Source organism: Phocoena sinus, chromosome 2 (assembly GCF_008692025.1).
Source record: "Phocoena sinus isolate mPhoSin1 chromosome 2, mPhoSin1.pri, whole genome shotgun sequence".
NCBI lineage: Eukaryota > Metazoa > Chordata > Mammalia > Artiodactyla > Phocoenidae > Phocoena > Phocoena sinus.
In genome coordinates this window covers 84,510,780-84,532,528 of record NC_045764.1, presented here as the reverse complement: position 1 = coordinate 84,532,528, position 21,749 = coordinate 84,510,780, and the positions used below count along the sequence as shown (strand labels likewise).

Here is a 21,749-nt window from a genome sequence, read left to right as displayed (position 1 = left end):
CACTTTAACTGAGAGAAATGAAAAATAATATTAAGAAATTATATAATTATATAAATATGAGATGAGTATGTATCTCCCTGTTAAAAATCTGGTTACTCCTAGTGGGACTTAACCTTGATTAAACATCTTTCTGACCTCAGGGTGCTTTGTGTTGTGGGGAAGAGGAGGGTAAGCATGCCTCTATTTGAAGGGTGTTCTAGCACATCTTGTTGAGGTAAAGACTAGACACTAGGTTATTAATTACTATAATTCCAAACTGCCAGGGATAGAAATGCAAAATCACAGTTACAAATGGTATTTTTAAAACTATTTTCAGTCTCTAAGGGCTGTGTTAGAACCAGTTTGTTTCAGTTGCCTTTCTGAGTGAAGAAAAGATAAGTCTTCAATTCTGATTTGTTCATCCACCAACCATTTCACATCATCCTGAAATTCTGATCAAAACCCATTTCCTTTCATTGCCTTCTTTTCAGATCTTACTTTATTAGTAAACATTCCTGGGGTGTTTTATTTAACTAACTTGGTCAGTTACCCATTCAGTGAGGCAATCTAATAGCAGAACAAGCTGCTAGACTGAATGCTTTTCCTATCAAAAAGCAGCAGGTTTAGCCAGTAGCATCTTGCCACTTTGATGATGAAGACTGATTCAGCTCACCACCTGCCCTCTCCCCCTGCTTTCTAGGAATGGGCCTGTGTACTCAGAAATTTCTCTTCTGCCCCTTCTTTAAAAAAAAAAGGTTATGGGTGAGGGAGGAAAATTCCTATGCTACCCTGATTTATTTTCTTTACTTTTTAACAAAATGAATTTTAAGGGGGAGCAGTGATTTCATAATCAGTCGATTTTCCATCATCCAAAGGTGTACTACTTTCTCTGAGTTTCTATTGCCATCCATAATTTCAGTCTAGACTAATGAAGTGACAGATCCACTCTGCACCCTTTAGGCAACTTTCCTTGAATCCTACTTTTCATAAAGCTTAAGGTTATGCTCTTCATCAAAAAATGAATGAGGGATTATCCATATTACTATGTAAAGGCAGATCCACATGCTTTAACCAGCACTGAGCATGTCAAGTAGACAGTGTCTTACGAAAAATCAAGGCACTTTACCAAAACTTGAACTTGAATGTCTAGTACAAGGAGGTGGGACCCCTAGAAGCCTGGTATAATTCTTTTCATTTTGTATATAACCTTCCATACATAGACTCACTGAACTTCTGTCCTCGTTTGTAAAAACAGGGTTACCATCATCTATAACACAGGGTCATTGTGAAAATTATGCGAGGTGATGTATGTAAAGCTACTATACAAATTTTTCTCCACAAATGAAATTTGTAAATCTTTTATCACTAAGAATGAAAGTTGTGGTGGATGCTGTGATATGCTGCCCAAATCCCCACTCCAGGACTGAGGTACTCATTCCTTAGCTGCTGAAAGCATTGGTAGCTGACAGCTGTTAGCTAAGAGCCTTTCCAGGGCTTGCCCTTGGTTGAAGAAAGCTGCTTTGCCCAAGGTCAAGCACTACCACCCCTAATCTGCATCCAATGACTGGTTGGTGGGCAGGCACGGAGGTAGAATCCACTTCACTTCATTTGGGACAACCTGAAGGGCCATCCCAGGCCCAGAGTCCCTGTAGGATCAATTGAGGGAGGCCACTGTGTGACTGCATCACAGTGTAAGTTCTCCCTCTATCCAATCTACTTCCCGTGCAACCCCACAGGTGTCATTCCTGAGAGCACTCCTACACACAAATCTCAGAGTCCCAGGGAGCTCAACCTGCGACAAGTAGATTTATTTGATCTTACATGTCCCTGTTGATTGCCACTTTTATCTTAAGTAAGCAGACTTTAAAGTAAGAATTACAAAAAAAAAAAAATACACGCGTGAAGCAGAAAACATGGGGCCCAATCATGTTTAGAAAAGAAACTAAATATCAAATACATAGTTAATGAGTTGCATTCACATCCAGAATGTCCCTTCAAATTTCAGTTTATATGTGTGTGTATAGATATGTTTATATAAATAGTAGCATCTTTAGTTTAAGGGAAGAAAGGCTGCTACCATAGGACATATGAGGTATGCCCTGACATGGCTGGCGAGCCACTGGAACCTCAAGTCAATGTCCAAATGCAAATTCTGCACCAACAGCCCAGAAGCCATGTAGGGAAATTGTGTTGGGCAGGGGCAATGGCCTTTCCTTCACATAAGCTGACCTCTAAGAAAGGTCAGGGCTCACAAACCAAAAGCCTGCAGAAGGCCAGGTAGGAACGTGAGGGAAGTAGAGGATACAATTTGCCAAGTTGCTTGAACTGTGATCAAGCATGATACCTGCTTAATTACATCTCCTTTTACTTTTACTATTACTATTATTAATTTTTGATATATCACTAATGCCTGAGTAAATTTTCTTTTAAAAAAGTACAGAAAAAATTAAAGTCCCTTTTGACCTCTAATTTTTCTCTCATCAAGAGTGGTACCAAATCCAGTCTATTCTACCTCCCAAACATCTTTAAAATGCATCTACTTCTCTCTACCCTCTGCTGCTACCTTAATGCAAACAAGCTTGCTCTATCAAATGGTGTCCCTACCTCTGGTCTTGCCCCCTCCAACCCATTTAACTGACCTAAGCCAGGAACCTGGTCCCAACCTACATCCCAGTTTCTACTCCCAACCTTCTTTCCCTCCCATTCTACACTCCAGTCAGCTTTATCCTCTTTTAACTACTTTGGCACCCTGCTGTTTGCGTCTGGGTCTTTGCATAAGCTGTCCCCTCAGCTACAAACAGGCTCAGTCGATCTCAGTGGATCTTCATCTTGCCAACTCCTGCTCACGCTTCAGATCTCAATTTAGATAACACTTCCTATGGGTTGTCTTTGTGCCCTTCCCCTATGCTTCCAAAACACCACCTCCCTCCCCTCCTGTGACACCTATGACACCTTATTTTAACGGATTATTTCTTTGTCTGTTTCTTCCCCCACTAGACATGGGCTCTATGAAAACAGGGACAGTATCTGGTTTACTCACTGCTGTATCCAACGCTTAGAACCATGCACATAGGGAACAGTCTTTAAACAGATGTTGAATAAATGTTGGGAAAGAGAGAGGAAAGGAGTGAGAAATAATCCTGGTAATTTATGAACACATGATTTAACTCAGTAGCCTCAGTCTCAGGTGAAGGGAGAGAGGGAGAAAGATTTCTTAATTCTTTAAGTAGCAATAGAAGTTTTGTTTTGTTTTTAATTTGCTTTTGTAGTCCCTTACTTGTATGCAAGGCATACCTCTATCACAAAAATGATTTAATTTTGCATTTTATTTTATTAGAGGTTTATAAACTCACAGTATTGCAATATCTAAATCCTTTAAAATCAACAGTTTTACCTTATTCCTCTGTCTCTTCCACATTGACTAATATAGTACTTTGTGCAGATTCTTTCAACTGTAAACATTTATTGGGAACTTATCTAGTGGTGGAGGGGTTGCCAAGATGATTATGTTATAATCCCTTAACCTCAAATTTTTCACTGTCAAATAGAGGAGAAAAAGAACTGAAGCGTGTCACACTACATACTGAACACATGTGATAGAAGTATATGCAAGCTCCTGTGGGAGGGCCATAGAGCTAAGTACAAAGAGGCTGAGTCTTGAAGGATGAACAGGAGTTTTCACAGTGACCGGGAACCAGAGGGCATTCCGGGCAGATGAAATCACCTGGACAAAGATAGTAAGATGTGAGAATTATGGGTACACTCACTTCACATAGATCAGTGCGGTTACAGGAAAGGGGACAAGAGGTAGATAGAAGGAGATGACATCAGAAAAGTCGGGGAGGGGGCCATAGACTGTGAAGGACCTCAGGACCTCACACACTGCATAGAGAGTGGCTTCTGTCACAAAGGAAGCCATTGAAGGATTTTAAACAGGGCAGGAACAAGAAGTTGGGAGTGCTGTCACTGATATTGGAAGCAGGGAGAGGTTAGAGGCAAGGAGACAGGTCAGGAGGCTACTGCAATTATCTAGCTAGGAAATAATGAGGGTCTGAACCAAGGCATTGGCAAGGGACATTAGCACTCCAGTTACTGTTTTTACAACAGTAATATTTTTGATGATCTTCTCAAAATACTGAAGAACTACAGAGCAGTCAAAATACAAGAGGAGAGAAGAGTTAGGAGAGAAGAGCAACAAAAGGGAGGAGCTGATCTGATGGAGGTTGAAAATAAATTGACGTAGGGACTTCCCTGGTGGCGCAGTGGTTAAGAATCTGCCTGCCACTCTCTCCACCATCTAAGGACACAGAAAGAAGCTGGTTATCTGTACAGCAGGAAGAGAGCTCTCACCAGAAGCTGACCCTTGTGGTACCCTGATCTTGGACTACCAGCTTCCAGAACTTTTGAACTCTAAAAGAAGGTAGGTGGACAATCCTGCAGCCTGTGGAACAAAAACCACATTCACAGAAAGACAGACAAGATGAAAAGGCAGAGGGCTATGTACCAGATGAAGGAACAAGATAAAACCCCAGAAAAACAACTAAATAAAGTGGAGATAGGCAACCTTCCAGAAAAAGAATTCAGAATAATGATAGTGAAGATGATCCAGGACCTTGGAAAAAGAATGGAGGCAAAGATCAAGAAGATGCAAGAAATGTTTAACATAGACCTAGAAGAATTAAAGAACAAACAAACAGAGATGAACAATACAACAACTGAAATGAAAACTACACTACAAGGAGTCAATAGCAGAATAACTGAGGCAGAAGAACGGATAAGTGACCTGGAAGACAGAATGGTGGAATTCACTGCTGTGGAACAGAATAAAGAAAAAAGAATGAAAAGAAATGAGAGAGCCAAAGAGACCTCTGGGACAACACTAAATGCAACAACATTCACATTATAGGGGTCCCAGAAGGAGAAAGGACCAGAAAAAATATTTGCAGAGATTATAGTTGAAAACTTCACTAACATGGGAAAGGAAATAGCCACCCAAGTGCAGGAAGCACAGCGAGCCCCATACGGGACAAACCCAAGGAGAAACACACCGAGACACATAGTAATCAAACTGGCAACAATTAAAGACAAAGAAAAATTATTGAAAGCAGCAAGGAAAAAACGACAAATAACATACAAGGGAACTCCCATAAGGTTAACAGCTGATGTCTCAACAGAAACTCCACAAGCCACAAGGGAGTGGCATGATATACTTAAAGTGATGAAAGGGAAGAACGTACAACCAAGATTACTCTACCCAGCAAGGGTCTCATTCAGATTTGATGGAGAAATCAAAAGCTTTACAGACAAGCAAGAGCGAAGAGAATTCAGCACCACCAAACCAGCTCTACAAAAAATGCTAAAGGAACTTCTCTAAGTGGGAAACACAAGAGAAGAAAAGGACCTACAAAAATAAACCCAAAACAATTAAGAAGGGCTTCCCTGGTGGCGCAGTGGTTGAGAGTCCGCCTGCCGATGCAGGGGACGCGGGTTCGTGCCCCAGTCCGGGAAGATCCCACATGCCGCGGAGTGGCTGGCCCGTGACCCATGGCTGCTGAGCCTGCGCGTCCGGAGCCTGTGCTCCGCAACGGGAGAGGCCACAGCAGTGAGAGGCCCGCATAGCGCAAAAAAAAAAAAAAAAAAAAAAAATTAAGAAAATGGGCATAGGAACATACCTATTGATAATTACCTTAAACATGAATGGATTAACTGCTCCAACCAAAAGACACAGGCTTGCTGAATGGATACAAAAACAAGACCCATATATATGCTGTCTACAAGAGACCCACTTCAGACCTAGGGACACATACACACTGAAAGTGAGGGGATGGAAAAAGACATTCCATGCAAAAGAAAATTAAAAGAAAGCTGGAGCAGCAATACTCATATCAGAAAAAATAGACTTGAAAATAAAGAATGTTACAAGAGACAAGGAAGGACACTACATTATGATCAAGGGATCAATCCAAGAAGTAGATATAACAATTATAATTATATATGCACCCAACATAGGAGCACCTCAATACATAAGGCCACTGCTAACAGCTGTAAAAGAGGAAATGGACAGTAACAGAATAATAGTGGAGGACTTTAAACCTCACATCAATGGAGAGATCATCCAAAATGAAAATAAATAAGGAAACAGAAGCTTTAAATGACACAAAAGACCAGATAGATTTAATTTATATTTATCGGACTTTCTATCCAAAAACAGCAGATTACACTTCCTTCTCAAGTGCACATGGAACATTCTCCAAGATAGATCACATATTGGGTCACAAATCAAGCCTCAGTAAATTTAAGAAAATTGAAATCATATCAAGCACTGTTTCTGACCACAATGCTATGAGATTAGAAATGAATTACAGGGGAAAAAACGTAAAAAACACAAACACATGGAGGCTAAACAATATGTTACTAAATAACCAAGAGATCATTGAAGAAATAAAAGAGGAAATCAAAAAATACCTAGAGAAAAATGACAATGAAAACACGACAATCCAAAACCTATGGGATGCAGCAAAAGCAGTTCTAAGAGGGAAGTTTATAGCTATACAAGCCTACCTCAAGAAACAAGAAAAAATCTCAAATATACAATCTAACCTTACACCTAAAGGAACTTGAGAGAGAAGAACAAACAAAACCCAAAGTTAGCAGAAGGAAAGAAATCATAAATATCAGAGCAGAAATAAATGAAATAGAAACAAAGAAAACAATAGCAAAGATCAATAAAACTAAAAGCTGTTTCTTTGAAAAGATAAACAAAATTGATAAACCATTAGCCAGACTCATCAAGAAAAAAAGGGAGAGGACTCAAATCAATAAAATTAGAAATGAAAAAGGAGAAGTTACAACAGACACCACAGAAATACAAAGCATCCTAAGAGACTACTACAAGCAACTCGATGCCAATAAAATGGACGACCTGGAAGAAATGGACAAATTCTTACAAAGGTATAACCTTCCAAGACTGAACCAGGAAGAAATAGAAAATATGAGCAGACAAATCAAAAGTAATGAAATTGAAACTGTGATTAAAAATCTTCCAACAAACAAAAGTCCAGGACCAGATGGCTTCACAGGCGAATTCTATCAAACATTTAGAGAAGAGCTAACCCCATCCTTCTCAAACTCTTCCAAAAAATATCAGAGGAAAGAACACTCCCAAACTCATTCTATGAGGCCACCATCACCCTGGTGCCAAAACCAGACAACGATACTAAAAAAAAAAAAGAAAATTACAGACCAGTATCACTGATGAATATAGATGCAAAAATCCTCAACAAAATACTAGCAAACAGAATCCAACAACAAATTAAAAGGATCATACACCACGATCAAGTGGGTTTTATCCCAGAGATGCACGGATTCTTCAATATACGCAAATCAGTCAATGTGATACACCATATTAACAAATTGAAGAATAAAAACCATATGATCATCTCAATAGATGCAGCAAAAGCTTTTGACAAAATTCAACACCCGTTTATGATAAAAACTCTCCAGCAAGTGGGCATAGAGGGAACCTACCTCAACATAATAAAGGCCATATATGACAAACCCACAGCAAACATCATTCTCAATGGTGAAAAACTGAAAGCATTTCCTGTAAGATCAGGAACAAGACAAGGATGTCCACTCTCACCACTATTATCCAACATAGTTTTGGAAGTCCTAGCCACAGCAATCAGAGAAGAAAAAGAAATAAAAGGAATACAAATTGGAAAAGAAAAAGTAAAACTGTCATTGTTAGCAGCTGACATGATACTATACATAGAGAATCCTAAAGATGCCACCAGAAAACTACTAGAGCTAATCAATGAACTTGGTAAAATTGCAGGATACAAAATAAATGCACAGAAATCTCTTGCATTCCTATACACTAATGATGAAAATTCTGAATGAGAAATTAAGAAAACACTCCCATTTACCATTGCAACAAAAAGAATAAAATACCTAGGGATAAACCTACCTAGGGAAATAAAAGACCTGTATGCAGAAAACTATAAGACACTGATGAAAGAAATTAAAGATGATACAGATGGAGAGATATACCATGCTCTTGGATTGGAAGATTCAATATTGTGAAAATGACTATACTACCCAAAGCAATCTACAGATTCAATGCAATCCCTATCAAACTACCAATGGCATTTTTCACGGAACTAGAACAAAAAATCTTAAAATTTGTATGGAGACACAAAACACTCCAAATAGCCAAAGCAGTCTTGAGGTAAAATCAAGGGAGCTGGAGGAATCAGACTCCCTGACTTCAGACTATACTACAAAGCTACAGTAATCAAGACAATATGGTACTGGCACAAATACAGAAACATAGATCAATGGAACAAGATAGAAAGCCCAGAGGTAAACCCAGGCACCTATGGTCAACTAATCTATGACAAAGGAGGCAAGGATATACAATGGAATAAAGACATTCTCTTTAATAAGTAGGGCTGGGAAAACTGCACAGCTACATGTAAAAGAATGAAATTAGAACACTCCTTAACACCATTCACAAAAATAAACTCAAAATGGATTAGTGACCTAAATGTAAGACCGCACACTATAAAACTCTTAGAGGAAAACACAGGAAGAACACTCTGACATAAATCACAGCAAAATCTTTTTTGATCCACCTCCTAGAGTAATGGAAATAAAAAACAAAAATAAACAAACAGGACCGAATAAAACTTAAAAGCTTTTGCATAGCAAAGGAAACCATAAACAAGACGAAAAGACAACCCTCAGAATGGGAGAAAATATTTGCAAATGAATCAACGGACAAAGAATTAATCTCCAAAATATATAAACAGCTCATGCAGCTCAATATTAAAAAAACAACCCAATCCAAAAATGTGCAGAGACGTAAATAGACATTTCTCTAAAGAAGACATACAGATGGCTAAGAAGTACCTGAAAAGCTGCTCAACATCACTAATTATTAGAGAAATGCAAATCAAAACTACAATGAGGTATCATCTTACACCAGTCAGAATGGCCATCATCAAAAAATCTACAAACAATAAATGCTGGAGAGGGTGTGGAGAAAAGGGAACCCTCTTGCACTGTTGGTGGGAATGTAAACTGATACAGCCACTATGGAGAATAGTACGGAGGTTCCTTAAAAAACTAAAAATAGAATTACCATATGATCCAGCAATCCCACTACTGGGCATATACCCAGAGAAAACCATAATTCAAAAAGTCACATGCACCCTGATGTTTACTGTAGCACTATTTATAATAGCCAGGTCACGGAAGCAGCCTAAATGCCCATCAACAGACAAATGGATAAAGAAGATGTGGTACATATATACAATGGAATATTACTCAGCCATAGAAAGGAATGAAGTTGGGTCATTTGTTGAGACGTGGATGGATCTAGAGACTGTCATACAAAGTAAAGTAAGTCAGAAAGAGAAAAACAAATATCGTATATTAACGCATATATGTGGAACCTAGAAAAATGGTACAGATGAACTGGTTTGCAGGGCAGAAATTGAGACACCGATGTAGAGAACAAACGTAGGGACACCAAGGGGGGAAAGCCGCAGGGGGATGGGGGTGTGTGATGAATTGGGCGATTGGGATTGACATGTATACACTGATGTGTATAAAATGGATGACTAATAAGAACCTGCTGCATAAAAAAATAAATAAAATAAAATTCAAAAAAAAAGAAGAATCTGCCTGCCAATGAAGGAGACACAGGTTCAAACACTGGTCCGGGAAGATCCCACATGCTGTGGAGCAACTAAGCCCATGAGCCACAACTACTGAGCCTGCGCTCTTGAGCCCACGAACCACAACTACTGAGTCCACGTGCTACAACTACTGAAGCCCGTGTGAATAGTACCCAAGCTTCACCACAAGAGAAGCCACCGCAATGAGAAGCCCGTGCACCTCAATGAAGAGTAACCCCTGCTCTCTGCAACTAGAGAAAGACCCAGTGCAGCCAAAGATAAGAAACAAATAAATAAATTTATTTATTTATTTATTTTTAAAAAAAAGAATTGAGGCGAAGTCCATTAAGGAATGATGGCCAATAGAAACTCCAGGAGAAAACTGTTCAAGAAGGGAAAGATGATTATCGTGTGTTACTTCGCTCTGCAGTCATATTTACAAATAATTACATTGTCATAATCTTGTCAATCCTGATGATTGGTTCTAGAGCTTCTAGAGCCAACACACAGACAAAGCTAGGAAGACAGAATTATAGCCTCAGAATAGATGTAAATACCAGTAACCCAGACGATAAAGTGAAGATAATAACTGTTGGGGGTGGACAAGGGGGATGGGGATCAAAAATGATAAGTCAAGAGAGAGCAGGAAAAGCACATAATTTGGTGATGGAGAAGTGATTGCTAGAAGAAAGAGCTAAAAAAAAACTGAAAGTCATTGCCTCTAGGCAGCACGTTTACTTGTGAGATAAGGGCCTGTTGATTTTCATTATAAACTCTTTTGTACTATTTGATTTATATTTGTCAGGTGTATGATTGTTTTGGTTAAAAAGTTTAAAAACTTTTTAAATGCATCTATCGAGATGATATCTCATGTCTTGATGGAGACATCATACATAAACATGTGAAAAACAAAGCATATAAGATGAATCAGGTTTAGCCTCCCTAAGGTAATTCCCTGGGATATTGAGTCACCTTCCTATTAAGGATAGGCCTATTCACTTCAGTTATCACCATTCTAGACAAATAAGCTTAAAGACCATCTCATCTTATGGTTTAGCGACACAAAAATCCAAGTAGTAAACCTGAAATGTGGTTTGCATATTACATGAATGCCTTTTAAATTTTTTGACCTAGGGCTTCCCTGGTGGCGTAGTGGTTGAGAGTCCGTCTGCCGATGCAGGGGACGCGGGTTCGTGCCCCGGTCCAGGAAGATCCCACATGCCACGGAGCGGCTGGGCCCATGAGCCATGGCCGCTGAGCTTGCGCGTCCGGAGCCTGTGCTCCGCAACGGGAAAGGCCACAACAGTGAGAGGCCCGTGTACAGCAAAAAAAAAAAAAAAAAAAATGTTTTGACCTTGACCCACTGTAAAAACTACATTTTTGTGTGACTCAGCACACACACACTCACATACCTGAAACAAAACTTAAAAAAAAAAACAACCTCTTCCTGTGTGTGATATGCTCTGAAAATTTCTATTTCATTCTATTTTATTTTTTAGAATAATGGTCACTTTAAATGATTTTAACAATCCACTGCTGTATTATGACCCATAGTTTGAAAAACATGCTAATCGATCCATTTTTTCTTAGGTCCGAGAATGTGCTTGTGAGATTTGGAGCTTATGTCCCAGATCAGCTGAACCTTCCTAGTAGAACTACTTGTTGCTGATATGTAAAAAAATGTGTTATATAAAGTTAGCTTCTATCATCTTTGTTAGTAGCATGGCTCCCCTGCTTTCATTTCTCTTTTTCCTTAAAATTTTCTTTTTTTTTATCACTGGTCCTGTGGGGCACATATTAGGAATAACTATATATATATATATCAGATATGCATAAAAGTCATACTTACATAATCTTGGTTTTTACCCATATGTCCATTTGTTTGCACTTGCCATGTAAAATACAGACTTCAGCCAACCATCTGCTGCTTATGAAACCATTAAAATCCAACCTCCCCTCAAATATTGGGATCTTGGGATATTTTCAAATTTGGTAAATTCCATGTTAAAAATGCATAACTCTAAGTATCACTATATCTACACGTTTTAGCAAAGTTTAGGGAAAACAAAATCACTGCAAAATTTATTGCACTAATAGACTTGAATGAACTAATTTAGTTTGTTTGGATTTTTTGTCTCATTAAATTAAGAACTACAAGAAGCTGTTGAAGAGGTGCTGCCAAGCCTGAAAAAAGATGGTGTGGCCATCTATTACGTGAGCAGAAGTTCTAACACCGATGGGGTCGACTCTTTCTTAGACAAAGTGGATGAAGTGTCAGCTGAATCCATCCCAGAGTCCTGGAGGTCGGAAGTGACCTTTTTCACTCCTGCCTTATACATTTATACTTCTGGAACCACAGGTAAAAATAAAGAGAGGATTCTCCAAGAAATGGACCTATCCTGAAAGTGTTAAATGTTAGGTTAGATTTTCAAATGCTCTCTTTCTTCGGCAAAACTAATCAGATAACTAATACTTCAGGGGATTTAGCTCTTTGCCTGTGGGAACTGATCTTGTTTCATAGCATATGAAACCATTTGGGTTTCTCTAAGCTATGCATACCTCCCCCTACTTGGTGTATAGAACAGATAAAGAGGTTAACCAAGAACTACAAAAATAGTTATGATGATGGATAAGATTTTGCACTGAATAGGTTGTTGGAATTTTTTTAATGATTGCTGCATTTTGATTATATTATATCCAGAGTCCATATATAATCAATTATAAATGGACCACCAAAGAAGACTGCAGAACAGTAATGGGGTTATATTTATACAAATATTTTGACCACCATCTTTCCAAGCAAGACTGACTTGGAGCTGTTTGGTGCTGTGGGTGTAGGATGGCTCTTAGCTGAGGGCCTAAAATAATGTATTTCATCAAATCTAGGATGCTTTACACCTTCAGTGTAAGCTGCACCATTATTTTGTAAGCCACTAAGAGAAAACACTGCCAATTATCGGTGTTGCTGGAACCCTGCTACATGGAACAGGCAATATTAGAGGTAGGATGTACTAGGTGTTCCTTTGGAGCTTTACGGCATTTGTTCACACAACTCTCCCACCACTTCCACCCACAATTGCAGGTGGGTACTACTCTTATTCCTATTTTACAGATTCAGAAACCGATACTTAGAGAGGTTAAGAACGTTCCAAGATCAGAAGTAGAAGTGTCAGGATTCACCTTGGTAGGCTGACTCCACAGCTCATGCAACTGACCACTCTGCCAGAACACCTCCTAGTTCATCCATTTAACAGCTATTTGGTGTCTGCCTATTCTAGGCCAGGGGAAATGTTACCAAAACGTAATCAAATGAAGCCTGAGTGATATATTTAAGAGGAGGGCAGGAAGCTAGCCCCCGCATGCTAATTATTAATATTGGGAAGTTGACTATGTGAATCATTTATCTCTTTTGGTTAAATTTTTAACTTAAGCAGATAATACAAACATGCATTCTCCTTGTAAAATTCTGTTAAGACCGTACAGAAAACCTGAACGAACTTTTTGGCCAACCAATAGATAAGGGTTCCTTTGAGCCTCATGAGGAGGGGTGGCTGGGGATGACCTATTAAAGCTGATTCCCAGAGCATAATGTCTGTCACTGTTTTGTCAAAAGTTATATATCGCCATGCCAACAGAATGGTAGGATGACACAGTTAACCAAATGCTTCCACTACATCCAGACACTACCTTAATATATGGAAATTTTACCTTCATTTTTAATAGAATGGTAAAACTAAACTGAAAACTTTGGTTTGGGAAATAATTGAGATAAAACAAGCCCTTTTAGTTAGTGACTGGGTGTTCTAGTCTTAATACTATATAGGTAAGTATACAGTATTAAGACACTTCTTCACAATTGCAGGTTTTGACATCAAATATAAAACCCATTTTAGGGGAAAACGAGAATAAGCAGTCTTTAATTTAATCCTATAATTCAGAATTTAGATTTAATTGGAATATAATTGGGTTGATGTTTATGTTACTCTTCTTCTCTCTGAATAAAATATTTGTTAAGTTACTCTTCCAAACATTAATTAAAAGAATTCATTTAAGCAATCAGAGAACAAAATGTTTTCCTTGTTCCTCAAAGGCAGTCAGTAGCACAAAATTATATAATAGTTACCAGATATTCTTATTTCTTCATTAAAAATTTTAATTAGGAAAGTTTCTGAAAGTACTTCAAACCAGCAAAGGATGTGCATTTCTTTTTGTTCTTTTTTTAAAAATATAATTCAGAGCTTTTACTATCTGGACAATTTTTTTCCAAGGTGAATACAATTGATTTATTGATGCTTTCTTCTGTTTCAGCAAAGACCATGAATTGTGAATTGTGTTTATGATGATGGTAGTTTGCCAGCCATACTGCTTTGCCTTATAACAAATTACTTTTATTCAGGCAATATCCAGCTAAGGTACCGTCAAATATTGAAGCATCTGAATCTTCAGAGAATTGCCTTCCTCTTCTCAAAGCCAATTTACCCACTCAGGCCTTAAACTCTAGCCCCAGCCCCTTGGTAATGACTTCATGCCCCTCCCAACTGAACTGACTCCCATGGGAAACAATATAAGCATACTCTTTTAATTGAGTCTTACAAAAAACTTACATAAATTATAGTTAAGAAAATGCAAATGTACTTAGTGTAATACAACTACACTGAGATACCATCTTTCACCTTTTAGATTGGCAAAAATCCCAACATTTGAAAGGATACCTTGGAAGGGCTATGAGGAAACAGGTGCACTCATGTATTACTGATGGGAGAGTAAATGGGGACAGCCCTTATAACAGGCAATGTGGCAGTGTCTATCAAAATTACAAAGACATATCTTTTGACCTAGCAGTCTCACACCAGCAAATTTATCCTACAGATGGAGCATCATTCATAGTGCACAGTGCCATGTGGACCAGGTTATTCACTGCAGCATCATTTGAAATCGCAAAATAATATGAATAAATTATAACACACACACAAAGGACTTGATGCAGCTGAGAGTGAGAGTAAATGAATGAAAAAATAGGGGAAAGTTCTACATACAAATATGGACAGAACTCCAAAATACATTAAGTGGAGCAGGGACAAGTGCAGAAAAGTGTGCTTTTTTTAAAATGGGGGAAAAGGAAAACATATGAGTAAGTGAGCTTATATTTGTATAAAGAAACTCTAGAACAGTACATAAGAAATTCATAAAAGTGGTTATGAAGGAAGGAGATAGGATGGATAGGCTATTTACTCTTTCTGAATCTCAACTTTCTCATCTGCAAATTAGAGAATATAATTCTACTTATTAATTATGAGAATTAAATGAAATTTTGAAAATACAGTTGACACTTGAACAATGTGCAGGTTAGGGGTACTGACCCTCCACACAGTTGAAGATATGCGTATAACTTACAGAAAGCCCCCCATATAGGTTCCTAGGTATCTGCAATTTTTCATTCATGGATTCAATCAACCATGGATATATTTACTATTGAAAAAATCCTCATATAAGTGACCCCGAGCCATTCAAACCCCTGTTGTTCAAGGATCAACTATACCTTGCAAGGTGGTAGACCAGAGCAGAAATTCAATAGACATTCTTTCCTTTTTTCTCAACTTACTACTGTAATAACCATCTAACTCAGAGATCAGCAAACTATGGCCTGTGGGCCACAAACAGCCCCGCCAACTGTTTTGTAAATAAAGTTTTATGGCAACAGAGCCAAGTTTGTTCCTTTTTGTGTGTGGCTGCTTTCAGCTATAATAGCAGAGTTGAGTAGTTGCAATAGAGACTATGACCCTGCAAAGCCTAAAACATTTACCATCTGGTTCTTTACAGAAAAAAATTGCCAACTTCTGGTGTAACTGAATGCAATCCTCTAATCCCCAGCTGATGAATCTTCCTAAGCGACATCTCTCTCCCAGACCACATGTCTGTGAATGACCACTCTTGGTTCACTCATGGCTTCTCTTGTGTTTACAAAGGTCTCCCGAAAGCTGCAATGATCAATCATCTTCGCACTTGGTATGGAGCCAACCTCGCTGCTACCAGTGGGATAACGGAGAATGACGTAGTCTATACCACCCTACCCTTGTACCACAGTGCTGCACTTTTGGTTGGCTTACATGGATGCATCCTGACTGGTAAGCTTTTTCTCTCAACAAGGTGTTGGAGCCCAGTACACATTCAATGTGCTCATAAGGAAAAGTAATACAAAATTTGCTACTTTCCTGTGTGCCCAGAATGGTGTTTAATTCCCTGTTGATAACTAGCTTGTTTGGCTCACAATAGCAAGCATCCAAAAGAATTTATAGGGAATTCCCTGGTGGTCCACTGGTTATGACTTCATGCTTTCAATGCCAAGGGCCAGGGTTCAATCCCTGGTCAGGGAACTAAGATCCCACGTGGCAAAATAAATAAATAAATAAAAAGAATTTATATTTTCTCATGCCTGCTTGTCTAGTAATATAATGCTATAATTGTTCAGTATACCAAAGAGGAAACTTCTTTAAAATATTTTAGGTCTTTATCCAGGTTAAGGTACTTGATCCTTTGATTCCATAAATAATTCTATGTCATTTCTGTCTTCAGAAATCTGCATGTTGATCTCCATTAGCATCTGATTTAAACTTCCCATTCAGTTGTCCCATTCTACTTTATTCTTCCCTACTTCTGCAGGTCCTCAGCTCTGGTCAGAATACGTAGCTTTCCATCTCTTCTCTCTACTTCTGAAACTTTACCATTTAAATTAGAATTGCCATCCTTTCTCCTGTCAGTAGGATTTCTGCCCTTGGTGTATATAAAGTCTCAGTCCAACATCCACCTCTTCCAGGAAACCACGTCTAAGTTTCTAACTAAGCTAAAAACCTTAATTTTTTCTGCCATGTGACATTTTATTTTAAATAATTATTATATATAGTAGCATATATGCATATGCATATACAAATACACATATGATTCTCCAAGCCTCTGCTCCTTTCCCTCATCAACCTATTGATCAGCTATAAAACACTTAGCCCAGCATCAGTACCAGTCTCCAAATCAGCAAGGAATGCCTGGGTCTGATCATATTGTTGGGCCCTTCAAGAACAGGGTGACTCTGAAACTCTCGTAGGGACAAATCAATCACTCACACATTTGCTTAAGCACAATTGATATACGCTAAAAAAGAAAATATAGTATTTTTTAAAATTTCTCCTAAAATATTGGACTTTTGTATATTTAGGAGTAGAAATAAACTAATAACATGAAAAGTATTTGTGACATTTTTAAATTTCACTTTACTACATTTCATACCTATCGTTAGATTGGATACATTGTTTTTACCCATTGTATTAGTTTCCTATTGCTACTGTAATAAATTACCACAAACCTAGTGGTTTAAAACAACACAGGTTTATTCTCTTACTGTTTTGAAAGTCAGAAGTCCTAAAATCAAGATGTCAACAAGGCTGCATTTCTTCTGGAAGCTCTAGGGAAGAATCCATTTTCTTGCCTTTCCCAGTGTCTGGAGGCTGCCTGCATTCTTTGGCTTGTAGCCCCTTCTTTCGTCTTCAAGCATTTCACTCCAATCTTTTGTTTCTGTCATCCTTTCTCCTTCTGCCCTTGATCTTCTTGACTTCCCCTTAGAAGCACCCTTGTGATTACATTGGGCTCTCCCAGACAATCCAAAATAATCTTCCCATTTCAAGATCCTTAATTTAATCACATCCACATGGTCCCTTTTGTCATGTAAGGTAGCAGAGTCACAGGTTCTAGGGATTAGGATGTGGATGTCTTTGGGAACCATTATTCTGTCTATATCACCCATCAAAGAAGAATATCGCGTGCTTGCTGAAGACCCTGGCTCTCCATCGCTTATAAAACTGTCAGGCTCCTCCACCTGGCACTTACAAACTCTCCAGGATTGCACCCCTAGCTGCTTCCCCAGGTTCATCTCCCTTGACCCACCCAGCCTTCACCACTCTAGTCAAAGGCCAGCAGAGTCTTGGCCATCCCCCAACCTTCCAGACTGTTCTGTCTTTATGTTCATGCTTTTTCCTCCGCCAGGAATTCTCTCATCTTTCTCGATATTCACTTCTCAAGACCTAATTCAAATCCTATGCCTTTCTCAGCACTTGCCCCCAAGCAGAATTAGTCTACACACACACACACACACACACACACACACACACACACACGTGCACCCTTAGGGCCTCACTGAACCTTGTTTATTGCACACTGACTCTTAGAAAAACGTGTGTCTTCTCCCCCATTAGACTGGAAGCTCCTATAGGACAAAACTGTGTCTTATTTATTTTTTTTTGCATTGAATATAATTGGTACCTAATACTTGTTTGTGAATATAATTCATAAATTCATATATAATTTTTTTTTTAATTTATAAATTTCAAAAGTGACAAATATAATTAGGGACTTTTTTGGTAGCATTTCTTTATTAGTACTTTCTATGCCTTCTCTGTAGGTGCTACTGTCGTTTTGCGGTCCAAATTTTCAGCCAGCCAGTTTTGGGATGACTGCAGAAAATATAACGTCACTGTCATTCAGTATATCGGTGAACTGCTTCGGTATTTATGCAACTCTCCCCAGGTAACACTCCCCATGTTTCATTATCTTTTCGAAATGCATAAGATGGGAATTCAAGTCACTTTGGGTCATGCTAGGTTTCAGCTGCTTCTTGTATATCGGTTTTCAGTTTACACAACAGTTACTTTTCATGATAAAGAGCCTGGCACCACACCTACCACAGGGGATTTACCAGATGACAGCTGCTGTAATAACATTATTATTCCCTACCTTTGTACCTGTTTTCACATCTGACCCTCTACCTAGCATATCCTCTGCTTCTTTCTCTACCTGTTTAAACCCTACTCATGGTCAAAGCCCAGTTCAAATGATACCTCATATGTTAAACTTATTTGGGTCACCCCAACAAAAGTCATTGCTCCCTTCCCCTACCTCATTTGTTTTCTCCTCCTTTGTGGCCCTTGTCAAGTTGCAGGTGTTTGTCTTCATGCCTCCCATCCTCCCCAGGCTATAAAATCTTCGATGGCAGGGACCGCATCTTATCTCCCTGCCCTCTCTTATACCACAGGCATGCAGGAAATTTTACTTAATGTTGCTTAATGAATAAGCCCCCATATGGCTTTGAAACCATCTGACAAAATCTGTTACCAAGCTTAGAACAGATACCCCAAAGGTAAGTAACTCCAAGGGCTTTGGATCTGCCCTATTTGCAGATATCCAGATATCTTGAAGGGGTTGTTTGAAAGAGTTCCTTCTGCCCAGTCCCTCAGCTCTCATCAGAGAAGGCAGCCTGCCTGGGGACCAGATGAAGGTTTCTCAACAGTGGCACTGCTAATATTTGTGGCCAATTTATTTTTTGCTGTATGGACTTATCCCATGCACTATAGGATGTATAGTAGCATCTTTGGCCTTTACCCAGGACATGCCAGTGGTACCCTCCCCATCCCCCCAGGTTGTGATAATCAAAATGTCTTCAGACATTGCCAGATGTCCCCGGCAGGCAAAATCAACCCCAGATAAGAACCACTAGACTATATAATGCAGTAAACTCACAAGATTCTACTTTCTTTAATCCTTTCACTCATCATAAGAAAACAAACTCAAAGGATCACTAAGTTGATCAACTGCTATTTATAAGAAACTCTTATGTTCAATTTATATACAGGCTACCTCAGAGATATTGCAGATTCAGTTCCAGACCACCACAATAAAGTAAATATCACAATAAAGCAAGTCACGTGAATTTTTTTGCTTCCCAGTGTACATAAAGTTATGTTTATACTATACCATAGTTTGTTAAGTGTGCAATAGCATTATATCTTTAAAATGCAGTGTGCATACCTTAATTTTAAAATACTTTATTACTAAAAATGTTAACGATCATCTGACAATGCCAGTTTGCCAAAACCCTTCAATTTGTAAAAAAAAAAAAAAAAATTGCAGTATCTGCAAAGTACAATAAAGTGAGATATGCTGTAACAGAAGCAGTGTAACATAAAGAATTATAAGATGCTCTTGCCTTAGTTCTTTCTCTCCTCACTTCATTCAGTCTCTGCCCACATGTGACCTCATAAAAGAGACCCCTCCTACAAATTCTCAAACATACCACCCTACCCCTTACCATGCATCTCGCGGGTTACTGCTTTTCATGGCACTGTCACTTCTGACATAGTGCATGTTTATATGACTGTTATCTTTCTGCTCCAGTTAAATGAAAGCTCCATGCACCAGGAACTTTGTTGATTGCCAGATCCCCAGCACTGAGATCTGTATCTGGCACATCCTATGTGTCAACAAATTTTGCTGAATGAACCTCTAAATTCTTGCCCCTGAAAGATGTATAACTGACTTGAGGGAAGTAGTGTGTTCCCCCAAGATGTTTGGGCTTAGCACATATTATTCTGATTCAGGGGGTACATTCAACAGATTTATGAGGGTCATAATTAGCTGTAAGCTGGGTGAGGACCTTTTCTATAGCACTGGGTGAATCTTGAGGACATTATGTTAAGTGAAATAGCTAATCACAAAAAGACAAACAGTGTATGATTCCACTTATATGAGGTACTTAGAGTATTCAAAATCATAGAGACAGAAAGTAGAATAGTGGCTGCTTAGGGCTGCAGGGAAGGGGGGAATAGGGAGGTTAATGGCTATGGAGTTTCCATTTTACAAGATGAAAGGAGTTATGGATATGGATGATTGTGATGGTTGCATAACATTATGAATGTATTTAATACCACTGAACTGTACAGATAAAATTGTTGAGAGTAAATTTTACATTGTATGTATTTTACAACAATTAAAAAAAATCACAGGAGACCCAGGTTCTATGAATTTAAAGGGAGCTTAAAGAAAGATTGTATCAAAAGGACTTCTCAGAAGTTGATACAGACAATCCTGCAGTCTGCGGAATGGAAACCACAATCACAGAAAGTTAAACAAAATGAAAAGGCAGAGGATTATGTCCCAGATGAATGAACAAGATAAAACCCCAGAAAAACAACTAAGTGAAGTGGAGATAGGCAACTTTCCAGAAAAAGAATTCAGAATAATGATAGTGAAGATGATCCAGGATCTCAGAAGAAGAATGGAGGCAAGGATCAAGAAGATGCAAGAAACATGTAAGAAAGACCTAGATGAACTAAAGAACAACCAAACAGAGATGAACAATACAATAAATGAAATGAAAAATACACTAGAAGGAATCAATAGCAAGAATAACTGAGGCAGAAGAACAGATAAGTGACCTGGAAGACAGAATGGTGGAAATCACTGCTGTGGAACAGAATAAAGAAAAAAAAGAAAAGAAATGAAGACAGTCTAAGAGACCTCTGGGACATTAAATGCACCAACATTTGCATTATAGGGGTCCCAGAATGAGAAGAGATAGAGAAAGGACCTGAGAAAATATTTGAAGAGATAACTGCTGAAAACTTCCCTAACATGGGATACAAAACGGTCACCCAAGTCCAGGAGGTACAGAGAGTCCCAGGCAGGATAAACCCAAGGAGGAACATGCCGAGACACATAGTAATCAAACTGACAAAAATTAAAGACAAAGAAAAAATATTAAAAGCAACAAGGAGAAAATGACAACATACAAGGGAACTCCCATAAGGTTAACAGCTGATTTCTCAGCAGAAACACTGCAGACCAGAAGGGAGTGGCATGATATATTTAAAGTGATGAAAGGGAAGAACCTACAACCAAGAATAGTCTACCCAGCCAGGCTCTCATTCACACTTGATGGAGAAATCAAAAGCTTTACAAACAAACCAAAGCTAAAGAATTCAGCACCACCAGACGAGCTTTGCAACAAATGCTAAAGGAACTCCTCTAGGCGAGAAAGAGACCAGCAACTTAAAACAACCTTGTACATATATAGACTGCTATATCAAAACCTCATGGGAACAGCAAACCCAAAAACTACAATAGATACAAGCACAACACTAAAGATGGTCATCAAACCATAAGAGAAGAAAACTAAAGAGGAAGGGAAGAAAAAAGACCTACAAAAACAAACCCAAAACAATTAAGAAAATGGCAATAGGAACATACATATCAATAACTACCTTAAAT

At 38.6% G+C, this 21,749-nt stretch overlaps 1 protein-coding gene across 2 annotated transcripts in view; it reads left to right on the top strand.

The window, feature by feature from the left end:
* SLC27A2 (solute carrier family 27 member 2) overlaps positions 1-21,749 on the top strand; it is a 54,938-nt gene that overhangs the window by 5,555 nt on the left and 27,634 nt on the right. For both annotated transcript variants that reach the window (XM_032624857.1, XM_032624858.1), the window contains exons 2-4: positions 11,812-12,021; positions 15,629-15,787; positions 18,109-18,233. In XM_032624857.1, coding sequence (XP_032480748.1) covers positions 11,812-12,021; positions 15,629-15,787; positions 18,109-18,233 — 494 coding nt within the window. The remainder of the gene's footprint in view (positions 1-11,811; positions 12,022-15,628; positions 15,788-18,108; positions 18,234-21,749) is intronic.